The following is a 17,487-nucleotide window of genomic DNA, read 5'->3' on the forward strand; positions in this document are numbered from 1 at the left end:
GTCTACATACCTGTAACAGTTCCATTTTAATATAAAGTATAAGAAGGGCAGCACCAATAATGTTGCATATTGCCTCAGTCGACCACCGATCATGGCATTAACCACCGTGCTCAACTCTTGTGGGAACGAGACTTCTGATTGGCCACTTCTCTACAAAATCGACTTAGAATTCGGCCACACATACTAGACACTCTTGGAGGCTCGGCATGTTCCAGATTTTCACCTCCGGGATGCCCTATTATGCCACCTGGGTCACCTTTGTGTTCCTTCAAGCGAGCGTGCCAAGATTATTTGGGAAGCACACTACAATTAGGCTGCTGGAAATTCCAGGGTCGAGAAAATAGTGGCAGTATTGCAAAAGTATTTCTATTGGTCGAATCTTCGACAAGATCTCGGGAAGTACATGAGACCATGTACTGCCTGTGCCAATGCCAAACTAGCCATCAAGAAGCAAGGCCTCCATACCCCGCTGCCTACCCCTAATTGACCTTGGGAATCTATTTCCATGGATTACATGTGAGGCCTTCCTTCCACTAAGCATGGGAATGATTTTGTTTTTTTGGTCGTCGACAGGTTCTCGAAGATGGCCATTATGGTGGGCTGCAAGAAGAATATCACAGCAGAAGCCACTGCTAAACTCTTCTTTGAATGAGTGTGGGTGCACTTTGGGATCCCACAGTCTATCATCTCAGATCAGGATAGTTGGTTCCTCAGTACATTTTGGTCCAGTCTCTGGTCAATGCTGGACACCAAACTCACTAAGTCCATAGCCTTCCATCCTCAAACTGATGGCCAGACAAAGGTTGTCAATAGGATTATTGTACACATTCTGCGCATGTACAACTCAAAGCATCAATGCACATGGGACGAGAGCCTCCCCTATGTTCAGCACAGCTACAACCCATCTCTTCACAGCTCAACTGGCCACAACCCTTTTCAGGTGGGCTTGGGATTCCAGCCACTATGCCCCATTGATGTGGCCATGCCACTGGTAGCTACTCACACAGATTCGACTCATGTCCAATCCAAAACAGACAAGGCAACTAGCTTCATTGAGCACATCCAACATATTCGCTAGCAGGTCCATAACATTCTAGAGAAATCAAATGCCAAGTACAAGCAGCGACATGATCAACATCGGGTGCCACACAAGTTTCAGGTGGGCAAAAAAGTCGGGTTGCATTTGCAAAAGGAACGCCTTACTAGAGCCTATCGGAAACTGAAATCACTCCAATATGGTCCTTACACCATTACTAAGGCTGTGGGAGACAATGCATTTGAGCTTAGCATTCCCCCATTCCTTGGCCTACACCCAGTGTTCAATGTGGACCACCTTCGACCATACTTTCCACCATTGCTAGACACATCCAACATTGCAGAACAACTCACACCCACATAATTAAATCCAGATTGCATGGAACAAGCTGCAACTGATCGGATCATGGACACACATATCAAGAAGAACACTTGCCAACAGAATATCCAATTGTATCGAGTTGTCAAAGCAGGCCAACTCCTTCACCAGGGCAAGTGGCTCACCAGGGACCAAGTTCAGCAAAAGTTTCCTCATCTCATGGAGGAACTCAATGCAATGGGGACCATTACTTCCTAATGGGGGAGGAATGATCCAGGTGGATATTGGTGGCCACTTGCCAAGTCCACCTAGACCCCCCACCATTGTTTCTCTCAGCATTTTTAGTTTCCTTAATTGTAGCACAACTTACTATTTTTAGTACTTTTTCAGGTCTTGAACTTCTGGAGCCGTTTTGAGGCCCTAAATGACGTTTTTTGGGAAATCTGGTAGAAACATGGGTCCATGGACCGATGTTGTCCTTCCCAAAGTGGTAGTGCTCACATAGATCTTTCTAATGAGCTATTGTACGCGTCAAACGGAGATCGTATGCCAAAGTTACGACCTCGGGAAGTTGATGTACCAATTTACCCAAACGGGGCCCACAGTTTGGCGTTTCATCAACTAGGGTTAGGTTTTGGAATGTTAAGGGTTTTCCATTGTTTCTCAACAATAAATAGGCCTTTGAGCCTCATCGTAACACAGTTCAGAGGCATGTAGCCACCACATCTCTTCTCAGAGATAAGCTACCATCGCCCTAGCTGGTTTATTTCCATTATTGTTTGTAAGCATATTTCAGTATTTTACATTAATGAAATGAAGTATTATTTCCATTGTATATCTGTATTTATGTTTATCTCTGTAATTTTTTGCATTCTTGTTTAAGTCCCGATCAATGGACTTAAATAGGGATTTTGATTTCTTAACGTATGATGATAACATTGATCATATCTAACACATTTTTATTACAATCATTTCCAATACCATTAACAAGTTCTCTATTGAGGTTTCTCATAAAAAGAATAATAGAATGTGTAACCTTTGGTATGATAACAGTTGTAAAATTTTCAAGAAAGCAATTAGAGATGCTCCTAATGAAACTGTTAAGCTTGAAAATCTAAGTATGTATCAAACTCTCATTAAAAGAAAGAAAAAATCCTATATAAATAGGAGGCAAGAGCATCTTCTTCACCTCTCTAAAGTTGAGCCCAGAAAGTTTTATAGGAAAATTCTTGTTCATAAAATGAAAGAAAATAACTTGATCCCCTTAAAGAGTTGTGATATCTATCTTAAGATTCTTTATGATTCCCCTAACACCATGGGAACCATCTTGAACACTCTTATAGAGGAGGATATCTTCTATTTGGGAGACAATGAGTTCAAGATTAAGAAACTCGCTAATGGGAAAGCTAGGGATATTGAAGGCTACCAAGCTAAAATTATCAAAATGGGAAGGTTTAATCCTCATCCTCATATACACAAACTCCTCAATCTGATAGTGAAGTAGGGTTTTTCTAAGCCCTGGATGTAAATTCGTATTATGCCTATCTTTAAAAGTGGGGATAAAAACATTCCCTCTAACTACATGACCATTATGATTTACCACATTTTAGCCAAGTTGCATGGGATCGTTTTGGAAAATAATATTAGCCTTTGGCTTGAAATCCATGGTAAAAGAGCTAAAGGGTAAGCTGGATTTATTACTTTTAGGATCAATGCAGAAGAATGCCACAATAATAAGATTGATCTCTTTTGTTGTTTTGTTGACTTTATAAAATCTTTTGACATCATTCCTTGTGATAAGCTATGGAAGAGGCTATAAGAGATAATGATTCCTCCCGAGCGGAGGGCTATAGTGAATAGGCTATACAAGAAAGTTATTTCCAAGATCAGGATCATTGACGATTTGTTAGAAGGAATTACATGCAATATCAGAGTTAAGTAAGGATGTCCCTTATCCCCTACCCTTTTTCGAATTTACATTAATAATTTGGAAAAGTGTCTGGAAGTTATTGGATGTGATGGCCCTGCGCTCACTGATATGGTCATTAATATTCTCCTTTATGCTAACAATATTGTTATATTAGCTAATAGTCATGACAATCTCAAGAAGCAACTCAGAATCTCCAAGGTTATTTCTCCAAGATGCGTATGACTGTTAATACCTACAAGACTAAAGTCATTCCATAATTAAATAAAAAAATATCAACTATGATAATTTCATTTAGGATAATAAATACTTAGAGAAATTTTCTTCACACAAATATTTGGCAATCAACATTCATCATTAATTCAATTGGAATTAAAACATTGAGAAAAGGATAATTGAAGGTTGGAAAGCTTATTATGGGCTAGAAAATAATTCTAAGTTGACATATATTTGGGCATAGAGTTAGAAAAAGGTTCCTCTTTGAGACTCTTGTCACCCTGTTATCTTATATGGATGTGAGGTTTGGCGTAGCAGTGTATATATAAATTAATGTATAACCTACAACCTCAAGATTAAAGGAAATACTCCCTACCCTATCCTTTTGATTGAAGCTAGTGCTTCCCCCTTTGAAAGCATATCTATTATTAGGTATCTCATGTATAAGAAGAGGCTATACAACATGGAAGCTAAGAGGTATCCTAAAATTGCTTCTAACTCAAGCCAAAACTCCCACATCATGCTTAAGAAAGGTTGGCATAAGGATACACAGTATTGGCTAAACCATTGGGGGATCAAAGAGGAGATCATCTTGAAAAATAAGGAAAAGAATACTACTTCCAAATTTAAGGATAAGTTGTGGCAGAATAAGGAGTTAGAGGGGAAAATGAAGCTAAGGTATTATAAGGAGGTGATCAAACCTAATCTTGAAAACCATAATTATATTTCTATCTTCACCAGTGGTAAGAAGAAAATAAACATTGCCAAGATTAGAACTAATTCTCATGAGCTCTAAATTACTAAATTTGAGTGTCGGTGTATTCCCTAGACTCCTTGGAGCGAGAGTGTTTTTCACCTTTACGATAATAAGAGGGTTGAAGATGAAAACACTTTCTCTTGGATTGCCCTACTCTTACTTGCATCCACTATAATTTTCAAAGTATTTTCGAGACTACTAACCTTCTTGACTTGTTAAGTCCACAAAACTACGGTGATCTAGTTGTGCTTCTCTCCCTTTTTTTTATCATAGAATTAAAATGTTAAAGAAAAAAAATTAATATCTTACTTTATGAAGTTCTGATAGACCATATTAGTCTTAGTGGATGTTAATAATAATAATAATCATCATCATCATCATCATATATATATATCTATATATATATATATATATATATATATATATAAACCTCCACAAAATTTATAATATCATGATATATATTGTTTAGAGTGTATTTTAATAGATATTAGTACTATTATATTAGTAAATATGGTTGATATATGCCAATTCCCATTATTTTGTTTTATAAACTTATGTATCCACATGATGCCATTTATAATTTGATAATTTGCATTGGAATTTATTATTTTGTCTAATTTATTTTAATTATGATCTAATATGTTTTAATTTTTAATTTAATTTAATTTAATTTCAATTATATCTATATATATAAATATGTAAATGTATGTAAATATTTATTTTGAAATAGATTAAATTGAATTGAATTAATTGATTGATTGATTGATTAATTAATTATAATTTTTATTTTTTATTTTATTTATTTATTTTTTAATTTTATTTATTTATTTTTTTAATCATGATTTATTTTAATTAGGTTTGTTATAATTTTAATTAAATTATGTTTTAATTTGGTTTTGATTTAGTTTTAATGTAATCAAATTATGAAGATGAGTGAGTTTAATTTAACTAAAGATTATTAAGGATCAGGATATGTTTAGGATGTGATGGACCCCCCTGTTAGTGTGGGAATCCAGTTATCACTTATTTTCCAACCGTCATCACGATTAAGGTTATTGGGGTGTTTTCTTATTTCGATAGCTTTTCTAAATTTTCTGTGGTGGTAATGCTCTATTTTGGCCATAACATAGGAGTTTTCGATGCAAATGTGATGATTGGTTTTACTAGAATGTTCAGCCAAAGTCGAGATTTTGGTGCGGTTATGGTTGATGTCAGCAGCATGTTCTTGAATCGTGTTTAATATAGATCTGCCGGTTTCACCAATGTATGTTTTGCCACATGAACAAGGGACCAAATAGACCCCTTTGTGGTGTTTAGGGTCAATAGGATCTTTTACGGATTTAAGACATCTGTTAATTGTTTTCATAGGTTTGAAAGTGGTTTTTATGTTGTTCTTTCTTAAGATGTGTGAAATCTTATAAGTGGTGCCCAGAATGTAGGGAAGGTGAGTGGTGCCTAGAATGTAGGGAAGGTGAACTGTACCAGCATAATCATTCTTATGTTGTTTGTTTATGGGATTCTCAACTTTCTTGAAAACCTTAATACCTTGGTGTCTTTTGTATCCATTCTTTTCGAAAACATCCAAGAGGTGGTTCTTTTCTTGCTCAAAATTATCATGATCTGAAATACGGATTGCTCTTGTGGCTAGAGTGTTTAGCACCCCAAGTTTCTGAGCCGGATGATGATGAGAGTTAGCATGCAGGTAATGTTCAGTGTGTGTTTTCTTACGATAGACCTGGTGAGATATTGTGCCATCGTCGTTTCTTTTGATAAGGATATCAAGAAATGGAAAATTTTGATGAGATTTTATTGAAATTTTTAAAAATTTAAATAGAACATGTATAAAAAGTTTTTAATGATGTTGAATTTATTTTTATCATTAAAAATTATATATTCAAACACTATGCAGTCAGAAATTTTAAAAAATTTCTACCAAAAAATTTAACCTCCTTAAACAATACTTTTCAAATTATAATAATTAAAAATATCAATTATTAATAAAATTAATATAATACATCATTTATGATTATTATATTTACAACACAAGCAAAACAGCATATTAATCATGATCATTGGAGTCACTGCAAATATTTAAAGTGAAGTTGACATTGATATATTTTAATATAGAGAGAGCAGCCATCCGCGACCACAAACCTCAGAGATATTCGCGATGTGCAGTCACCTCACACGCCACGCATCTTTTTTCCAAATACGTATTTTGAACGCATCATGGAGACGACAATGCCATGGCCTCTAGAAAGCCTGCCTGCCCATCCCCATCCCATGGATCATCTCTCTATAAATGCATTTCTTTTCATTTATCTGCATCCAATATCCACACCTCCTTTTACTTCCCTGCACTCATATTCCTTTATCATGGAGTTTTTAGCAATGTTTATTGCCTGCTCCAGCGCAGCCCTTATGTTGTTTTTATCTTTTCCTTTCGCTACTGCCATGCACTATAACGTCCCCGCCATGTTCATTTTTGGGGATTCTCTAGCAGACGCTGGTACCAACAATTTCATTGCCAACACAACCTCCAAAGCTAATTTCCCGCCTTACGGGGAGACCTTCTTCCATCACCCCACTGGTCGTTTCACTAATGGCCGAACTGCATTCGATTTTATCGGTATTTTTTTTCTCCTACTTATTCACCTAATCATCTCACTTAGTGATATTTATATGGTTGATTCTATCATTAGATGATTAATATACGTATGATATTTGTATTCTATACGTAAGTTAAGGTTGCCGTTCCCACCTCCATATCTGAAGCCAAGATCTGATTTCTCTCGTGGTATCAATTTCGCATCTGGAGGAAGCGGATTACTAGATTCCACGGGGAATTACTTGGTGAGTGCCAAAATAGATACATGTTCATTCTAATTGATACACATGAATTTACATGTTGAAAATAAGCAATTAAACGTGGTTGGTGTTTTCGCTATGCAGAATATCATCCCTCTAAGTCTCCAGATACGCCAATTCGCCAACTATTCTTCGCGTCTAGGGAAAAAACTTGGAGGAGATTATTATGCAAAAGAATATCTATCCCAGTCCTTGTATACCATTACCAGTGGTGGCAATGATATTGGCCTCAACTATTTAGCGAATACCACCTTCCAAAACTCTACAACTGCCCAGGATTTCGTTAAGCTGCTGCTTAGTAAATATAACGAACACTTGTTGGTGCGTATGAATCCCTCATGATTTTGTATTTCCTCAGTTTCTTGGCCGATTGTTCCATTATGTTAAATTTGGGGTTATCCTCTTGTCTGTGGTGGATGTTGCAGAGTCTGTACAATAAGGGGGCAAGAAAATTCATTGTAATAAGCAGCCCTGTTGTGGGGTGTACTCCAAATTCAAGGCTCGCTGGAGTGAAAGCATATAACGGTGGATGTGTGGAAACTGCAAATCAGCTGGTAGTGGCATTTAATGATGGTCTCAGGCTGCTCGTCAATCAGCTGAATAAAAAATTAGACGGAGCAACGATCCTGCTTGCTAACGCTTATGATTTCGTATTAAATTTAATTCAACACGGCGAATCCTATGGTAAAATACAGTAATATATATTTATTAACTAGTACAAATTTCAAAAACGTTATAGGCGTGGATTGGCTTGTGAATTGACTAAATGCAATATGGGACGTGGCTTTGGTTGCAGGTTTTAAAAACACGACGTCTGCGTGCTGTGGAGCGGGGCCATTTAACACTGCTGTGTCTTGTGGGTTGGAGATTCCAAAGAAGGAGCGTGGAGAATACAAAGCTTTTCTTTGCAAACGTCCAGAGAAATACGTATTTTGGGATGGAACCCATCCCACTGAGAAAATCTATGAGATGGTTTCTCACCAGATTTGGCAAGGGAATACATCCTTCATCACACCTTTCAATCTCAAAAGACTGCTGCACAAACATTGAAGCGGAGATCATTATTTTCGTTGACTTTGTAAGCGGGTAATTATGGCTGAGGCATTTTAGATTGGTCACCCTTATCAACGATCGTTCGTATGTCGTGGTAGTCCAGTTGAGCGGTGGCCCAACATAACTGTTTACTTCATTTTTTTTCGTAGCCCAGTTGACTGCGGGCAAACATCCATACACAGCCATAGCTCACATCATGATTGTATGCAGACTTTGAATCTTGATTACTTATGAAATGCAAAAAAATTTCTTTTTTGGTGGTTACGCAAACGATTAATCTTATCAAAACAAGTGAAAAGAATTTTTGATATTTTGCAAAATCCACTGTAAAAGTTCAAAAATGAAAATAAAATAATTATTAAATAATTTAGTTTAAAATTAAATTTATTATAAATAAATATTACAAATATATAAAAAAAAAATTATTATAAAGTAAAAATAGATTGATATTAATTTATAATTTTATAAGAAAAATATTATAAAAAACAATTAAATGGTAATTTTATTATAAATTATTATTATTATTATCTATATAAAGAATAATATTTAAGCTAAATACATATATTAAAGAAATGTAACCATCTAAGTTATACAAATTAAATAGCTACATAATGTTTATGAACATTTAAACAATTGTTTCTACAGAATGTTTATAAACATTTAAACAATTCTTTTATGATATAGTTTAAATTTCCCAGATCTAAAAATCATTAAATTTAATTAAATGAGGGTAGATATATAAATCAATTGGTAAATAAACATTCATAAACATCAATCCATAATAACCATCAAAACATATACACAATTTAAAAAGTAAGGAACAAAGTCCATGGAGAAGTTGAATTGGTGATATCACCCCAATAAGGATGTGGAATTGAACCCCTGGCTTCAATGTCAAGGAGTGCCTTAAGAGAGCACTCTATCACCGTCTATCCAAGACACCATAGACAACAAAAATTTATATTATAATAATAATAATAGTAATATAATTATATTATTATTATAGACTTCCATACAATATCATGATTCAATACCATGGTTATAAATACCACATACCCAAAAAATATAACTCATTTAATATGGCACTTGTCTATATCACTTTTTCTTTAATTAATCAATTTAATTGAAATGATAGAAAAGGCACAACTAACTTTCATATTTGATTTTGACTACTATTAAGAATACTCTAAAATATTATATAGAAGTTAAATCTTTATTCTCTATGTGATAATTATTATTGATAATTAATTCAAATATTTTTAGAAATATATAAACTTTATAAATAATAATGAAGAACTTAACTACATATTATGTTAATAATTAATAATATTTTTTCTCATTGTTAATTAATAATTATATTATTCTAAATTTGGTTTTGAATTAGATTTATTCCAATTTTTTCATAGATTTTTCCTGGTTAAGTTCTCTAAAATCCAACAGAAATTCATTGAAATCACAACCTTGATGGGTAACCCTTGCATAATTGAAATCACAACCTTGATGGGTAACCCTTGCATAATAGAAGTGCCGTAAGGTTTTTAAGGGTGATGAATCCATATATACAGTCCAAAAACTAGTTTAAATAACACAAATCAAAATTTCACCTCAATTTTTTTCATCTAATTCCGACAAAAACAACTCTTTATAAAATTATCATTATTTTTATCAAAATTTAATTCTTATAGAAAATCTAAAAAAATCTATCTCAAAAAATCACAGCCCGCGACCCAAATTAAATAGAGTCTAATACAGAGATTGAGTGTGTAAAATAATTGACTCATATAACCTCTCACTAATAAAATACTTCACGAACGATTAACTAGTCCACAAAACTAATTATATAAAATATATTATTATAACAACTTTAATCTTTATTATCTTTCATCATTAAAACACCAACATTAATAATATGAAAAATAACATATTTAATGGGAGAAAAAAATATAAAAGTTTAATCGAAAAAACACCAACCAGACTCTTTCGTAAACGTGTAGTCCGCGTCCCCGTGGTCAAATTACATATCCCTATTTTACTAAATAAATTGCAAACAGCTGAAATGTCTTAATCAACAGAGAAGATTTCTCTTAATTCTGGAGCTTCAGGAGGATTAATATAAAGGAAATTAAGAAATTCTTGTTTCATAAACAAGATGGTTCTATGTACCAATATGATATATAAGATGTTAAAAAGTAAATTACTATCATTATTATAATTTACTACTTTTTATTTTTATTATGTAAATTTATAATTAACACTAAATATATTAAATTTATAATTAATATTAAAAGAAATTTATATATTGATAAACAAATATATTATATCTATATATATAATTTTTCTAATTAATGTTTTTTAAATATTATATGTCAGTTTTATATGAAGAACTAAAAGAATGACACATTCCTTTCACACTAAGATATAAAAATTACTTATTAGTAAAATAAGATTTTTCTAAATTTGAATTATTTATATTTTATTTCTTGACTAATATTAAAAAGAAAATGAACATTGTTAAAATAAAAATAAATTCTCAAAATCTTGGGAAAAAGAAACAAATTCTCATAAGTTTTATGGTGAAAATTAGAATGGGTCAATTACTAAAACACTATGCGATAAAAAAGTTAGTCACCTTTATTACACAAGATGAAAATCACTTTCTATTATATTGTCCATCTTACACTTGTATTGGATTTAATTTAAGTTATCATTGTCTTCTCATTTTGTATTAATAGTCACCATTAATTATTATATATAGAAATATTTTTCTTGGCCTTTTAAGTCAACCAAATTATAATGATCTTGGAAGGATTTTACTAATATTTTTTGAGCATAGAAATAAAATATTAAAAATTCTAATTTATCATTATCTTCTCATTGTGTATTAATAGTCACCATTATTATTATTATTATTATTATATAAAATAAAAAAATAATTAATTTTATTTAAAATAGACATTAAAATATTTTATTTGTAATAGATATTGATATAATTTCTCTATTATCAATTTTTTTAATAGGTTAGAAGTGAGATCTATATCAAATTCCAAAATTTGATTACACATATTCCTTTAAAACATTTTTAAATATAATAGAGAATTTTTATTTAAATATACAAATAAAATCATCATAAAAAAATAAACATTAAAATATTATAAAATTAACACACACGCGGACACACACATATAAGTTTTACAAGTAAAAACTATGTTAAATGCATAGAGAATTACACATTTCAAAATAATAAATGGTAAAAAACACTTCAATATAATGAAATCAATAAATAAAAATTATATTTATGTTTTTTTTCTCCAAAAATATTTCAATAAACTATATATATATATATATATATATATATATATATATATATATATATATATATATATATATATATATATATATATTTTAACTTATGAGGCATAAAATAGATGGTGAAAGGGTGATTTTGCTATGGTATTTTTTGGTGAAAGGATCATTGGTTTAAAATTTAGTGGGAAAAAATTAAACCATGCTAAAGGTTGGTGTGGCTTAGGCAGAATACAATGCCATATAATTTTGACGACTTAAATATCTGAGTTGAAACTATTTAAATCATAAATTAGACATGATAATTATCTAAAAAATTATATATATATATATATATATATATATATTTAAAATAAATAAATAATTTAATATTACTAATGTAAATTTACGTTCACTTAAGTCTTTATGTTTTTGAATTATGTTTCAAAGAAGTATACATCACACCATTAGGAGTTATTGGAGGATAATAAATGGAACGTGGACATGGAAGCGTGTTAGAAAACTGGAAAGAAAAGTTTTTATGTTGTTGAATTATGCTTCAAAATAGTATACATCACACCATTAGGAGTTGTTGGAGGCTAATAAATGGAACATGGACATGGATGCGTGTTAGAAAACTGGAAAGAAAAGAAATGAATTGAATTAACCAGCAGCTCACATCTGAGCAAGTTGCACCTCGAGACTGCATCATTGCACCTGGAAGTTGCACAGATTGGAGCATACACTCTGATTCAATTAATCAAAGATGATTCAATAAATACATCACAAAGGAATAGGAAGGTGAGAACAAACTCCTACAACCTAGGAACTAATCCTAACTTAAGGAGTTACGTTACAATCATGTAACCATTTCTCCATTAATACAATATAATGCTAATTATTTTCAACTCTCCCCCTTAATGGAGAAAGAATTATCTTGAAGTCCTAACATCCCCCTAAACAATTCAAACTTCACTTTACCAAGAGGCTTAGTAAAAATGTCAGCCACATTGTCACATGTTTTACAGTATTCAATAAAAATTTCTTTCGACTGGACCTTTTCTCTAACAAAGTGAAACTAAGTATCTATGTGTTTCGTGTTCTTATGAAACACTGGGTTGTTTTCCAACTTAATGGAACTCTGGTTGTCACATTTGATGATGGTCACTTTTTTCTTCTCTTCTCCTTCATCATGAAGAAGCCTCCTCAACCAGATAGTTTCACATGTCACTACGCATACTAATTGCTACTTGGCTTCAGCTAAAGATAAAGACACAATGCTCTTCTTTCTACTGCTCCATGCTATGACCACAGATCCAACACTAAATGCATAACTCGTGATAGATTTTCGATCTTCTAGGTTACCTGCCCAATCAGAGTCTGAAAAACCTGGTAAAGTAACATCAGATGTATCAGTGTATAAAATATCATAATCACAAGTACCATGAAGATAGCTCAGTACACTTTTTGTTGCTACCCAATGACTTTCAATGGTTTTAGACATAAACTGGATCAACACACTAACAAAGTATGCTAATTTTGGTCTAGTTGTAATCAGATATATCAAACTACCAACTAGTTGCATGTACAAAGTAGCATCCACCTCCTTAGAGCCATCATCTCTGCACAATTTCAGGTTCTGCAACAAAGGTACTGATTGTGTCTTACACTGTTCTATTCTGAAATTCTTAAGCAGCCCTCTGACATACTTCCCTTGATTAAGGAAAGTCTACCCAAAGTATCTCAACACTTCCAGACCTAGACAATAATGTAAAATTCTGAGATCTTTCATTTAAAAACCTTGTGACATCTGCAATTTGATTTCTTTGATTAATGCATCTGCGTTACCTATTATAATCATGTCATCCACATACAAGGAAATCAAAATTATCTGCCCCTATTCATCATACATGGTATATATATTTGGATCATTCTTACTCCTATGAAAACCATGTTGTAAGAAAAATGAATCAATCTTCTCGTACCAAGACCTGGGTGTCTGTTTTAAACCATAAAGGGTCTTTTTCGTATGTCGGCGTAGTCCGCGTCCCCATGGTCAAATTACATATCCCTGTTTTATTAAATTGCAAACAGCTGAAATGTTTTAATCAACAGAGAAGATATATCTTAATTCTGGAGCTTCAGGAGGATTAATATAAAGGAAATTAAGAAATTCCTGTTTCATAAACAAGATGGTTCTATGTACCAATATGATATATAAGATGTTAAAAAGTAAATTACTATCATTATTATGCGTTTACTACTTTTTATTATTATTATTTAATTTATAATTAACACTAAATATATTAAATTTATAATTAATATTAAAAGAAATTTATATATTGGTAAACAAATATATTATATCTATATATATAATTTTCTTAATTAATGTTTTTTAAATATTATATGTCAGTTCTATATGAAGAACTAAAAGAATGACACATTCCTTTCACATTAAGATATAAAAATTACTTATTAGTAAAATAAGAATTTTTTAAATTTGAATTATTTATATTTTATTTCTTGACTAATATTAAGAAGAAAATGAACATTGTTAAAATAAAAATAAATTCTCAAAATCTTGGGAAAAAGGAACAAATTCTCATAAGTTTTATGGTCAAAATTAGAATGGGTGAATTACTAAAACACTATGGGATGAAAAAGTTAGTCACCTTTATTACACTATGAGGGTTGAAGATGAAAATCACTTTCTATTATATTGTCCATCTTACACTTGTATTGGATTTAATTTAAGTTATCATTGTCTTCTCATTTTGTATTAATAGTCACCATTATAATTATTATATATAGAAATATTTTTCTTGGCCTTTTAAGTCAACCAAATTATAATGATCTTGGAAGGATTTTACTAATATTTTTTGAGCATAGAAATAAAATATTAAAAATTCTAATTTATCATTATCTTCTCATTGTGTATTAATAATCACCATTATTATTATTATTATTATTATTATTATTATTATTATTATGATTATTATTATTATTATTAAGCAGCGGCTCTCTAGGCTGCTTACTGAATCTTGATCATTCAGCAACCTTTTCAGCAACACAAGGTCCTCATCCCATGGATTAGATGTTTCCACAGAATTCTCATCTTTCTCCTTCATTTCACTGCAAATGTTCTTCAGTACCTGCAATAACACCTGCATTCACAAAACACTTATTAAAACAAAAATCATAAGGCATCAGTGCTTTACTTTACTTCCCTCTGCCAACACTTCAGTATGTTGTTCTGAATTCTCCCTCTCAATCACCACATCAGTATGCTGATTCTCTCTTCCCAAAGAATCCTCTAAAGAATTCTCAAGACTATCAACCAGCCTTCCTCTCATACAATCTGTCTTCATAATGTCTTTCTACTCTTGCTCACTATAATGAACTCTACCTTCTGCTGCAATTTCTCCTTCATACTCTGAATTTACCAACAAGAATTCCAACAATGCAATTTCCTTGTGGCATTGCTGAAGTATATCATCATCATGTACCATCCCTGCATTCATACACAAATCTTTAGTTTGAAAATCACAAAGTTCAACAGTCTCAACTGTTGGTTTATGTACCAGATCTTCAAGCTGATCCTCTTCTTTATTCACAAGAACTTCCTCTTGTGCTGTAACAGCTTCAAGTACAAACGCATCACTGATTTCTTCTTTTGAAAGATGCTTTTCCATACTTGTGATAACTTCACAAGGTTGCGCATCCTCCTCGGTAAAACATGTAATCACATCACAATTTTCAGCTATAAAAATACAAGGTTTTACATTATCCAGCTGATCTAGATCTGCCCAATAGTTCAAGAAATCATCAATGATCTCCTCCTCTGTTTCATCAATGGAAACCTCCACTTTCAAATTAGCTGCTCTGAGTTCTTCACAACTCAACTGTATACTCATCATCTGCTTGAGCTTCTTCTCTGTCGTTCTCTTTTCTTTTATAGCCTCTGCCACTTCACTCTCTTCTTCATGGTCCAACCATGTCTCTGGTCTTTCGTATTTTCCTGTAACAGTTTCATCAATAACTCAAGATGAACTGCTATGTCAGCTTTCTCTTTCTCATACTCTTCATCAGTCAACTCTTGTCTTATGCCATTTGCCTTGGCATCTTCTTCTTCCCTCTTTCTACTGTGGCCTCTTTCTAAACCTTTGCTCTCTCCTTTATGACTTTCAATAGTCATCTTCTTTGCCATGAGTTTCTCACCCATGAGTTGCACCAAGCCTCTGCAACAGTAAACTCTTCTGCTACCACTTACCTTGCTAATCCCTTCCTCCGGATCTAGTCTTTTGGTAATCACCCGTCCTCTGTTGGAACCTTTCGAGCATTTCTCCACTCCTCCTTCAGGCTTCACTCATCTGCAACTTTATTCAACCTCTGTTGAATCTTCAGGTTCTACCACATTCACTTAGAGATTTTCTTCACTATTCATGTAAACCAAATTTTTCAAGCATACCCTTCAAACCAGAGTTAAATAATACCTGTCAATTCACCTTCAAGATCCTGTTGATCTTGCTTCACTTCCTCAACTGCACTGCATTCCTCTGCTGCAATCTTTATTAGTTTCAAAATCAGATATTCGTTCATCACATGCAATTAACTCAATTCAATTTAAAACTTAAACCTTCACAGAGCTATTCCAATACCAAAAATGACCCAGGTTAAACCTGCATAACCCAGAATATTTCCCATTCTCATACATATAAAAATGCATCTCAATAACTGCGCAAATAAAAACTCCAATTCCGGGCAATTACATACATTATCATTTGCGGAAGCTTCATCTCACAATCATTCCACTATGATTATAAAACCATTACATAAATAGAGAAATTTTCTTTCAAATATTCTCTTATGGTTATGGGACCATACACACCCAATGAAAATCTTTCCCAAAAATCCTAGGAAAAGACTAAAAACCCCAATGGTTTTTCATTCACATATCAACCATAACATATATCCGCACTCCAAATCTGTTGTGAATATTTAATAAGCTTTTAAAACTCACCATTCAATCCATGACCAAACCCAATACCTCTAATTCCTCAACTTCCATTTAAATCCCAACATTCACATATGACTGGATTTTAAAATCAAAATTCAATAAAAAGAATGCGCCCATGCTTTAAAAGCTCAACCTGGCAAATTCATACCACTGCACATCGATTTCAGGCACCACAATATAAATGAGATTCGAACTTGTTTGAATTAATGCCAGTGAGATCGTTTAAAAAGAATGCCAGCGCTCCCAATTTATATTCAACCAGAATTCAAAAACCAACATAACAACAATCTTCATTATGGTACTCATCCTGTACCAATTTTCCCCAACGCTGAATTGTGACTTACCATTCGATCCTACATGCAGAGAATTGCCATCGATTTCCACCAACGAACTTGCCATCGATCCTTCAGCAACAAATTTGCCATCGCTAATTAATAAATTCTGACTAGTGTTAGATCCGAAAGTCCACTTCCAACGCATTTACTGAATTCAACAATCCGGATCAGCGTATATAAAGACTGGTAACTGATGCTGGACCCCTGCGTCCTTCAGTTCAACCACAGCATTATATATATAAATATGATTTAAACAACCAATTACTTACATACCGGTTTCACTTCCTTCACTTGACTCTGGAACCCAACAATTAAAATCGTTTTAATTGAATTCCAAATAAATAAACAGTGTTTAAAAACAACACCTTACGCCTTCTCTCACGTCTGTCCATAAACGCAATTGACATCAATTTCAGTTCCCACATGGATTTAAACATTGCGTTATCACATTACGACTTGTCAACTTGTTTGATCGAACACCTCATTCGATGGCACATCCAGCTACACCTTCGATTAAGCCAGCGCTGCTCCATTACCCTGTTCTACGTGTCAATGATTCAATCTCAAGCCAGAACTTAACTTATCAAACCAGATTTAAAACGTTGTTTAACCTTTAACAAAGTTAACACATTCCACATCAATTTGCCATCATTCGATTTCCAGATCTGCATTCAACTT

The 17,487-nt window shown here is 32.8% G+C and overlaps 1 protein-coding gene across 1 annotated transcript; it reads left to right on the forward strand.

Annotated features, from left to right (window-relative positions):
• The first annotated feature begins 6,596 nt into the window (after window positions 1-6,596).
• On the forward strand, window positions 6,597-8,341 carry LOC149141623 (GDSL esterase/lipase 6-like). The gene is made up of 5 exons (XM_089449148.1): window positions 6,597-6,886; window positions 6,992-7,107; window positions 7,207-7,443; window positions 7,548-7,806; window positions 7,919-8,341. The coding sequence occupies exons 1-5, from the start codon at window positions 6,631-6,633 to the stop codon at window positions 8,170-8,172; spliced, it is 1,122 nt and encodes a 373-aa protein (XP_089305274.1). The 5' UTR covers window positions 6,597-6,630; the 3' UTR covers window positions 8,173-8,341.
• Window positions 8,342-17,487: the final 9,146 nt, after the last annotated feature.

Source organism: Pinus tabuliformis, chromosome X (assembly GCF_031772625.1).
Source record: "Pinus tabuliformis cultivar Carrire ecotype Pingquan chromosome X, CPIR1, whole genome shotgun sequence".
Classification (NCBI taxonomy): domain Eukaryota; kingdom Viridiplantae; phylum Streptophyta; class Pinopsida; order Pinales; family Pinaceae; genus Pinus; species Pinus tabuliformis.

What these genes read in the sequence shown, in the direction of transcription:
- LOC149141623 (XM_089449148.1), top strand. Translation starts at nt 6,631, where the DNA reads ATGGAGTTTTTAGCAATGTTTATTGCCTGCTCCAGCGCAGCCCTTATG. An exon ending in AATATAACGAACACTTGTTG is followed by an intron (nt 7,444 to 7,547) that starts GTGCGTATGAAT and finishes TGGATGTTGCAG; the next exon opens with AGTCTGTACAATAAGGGGGC. An exon ending in TCAACACGGCGAATCCTATG is followed by an intron (nt 7,807 to 7,918) that starts GTAAAATACAGT and finishes CTTTGGTTGCAG; the next exon opens with GTTTTAAAAACACGACGTCT.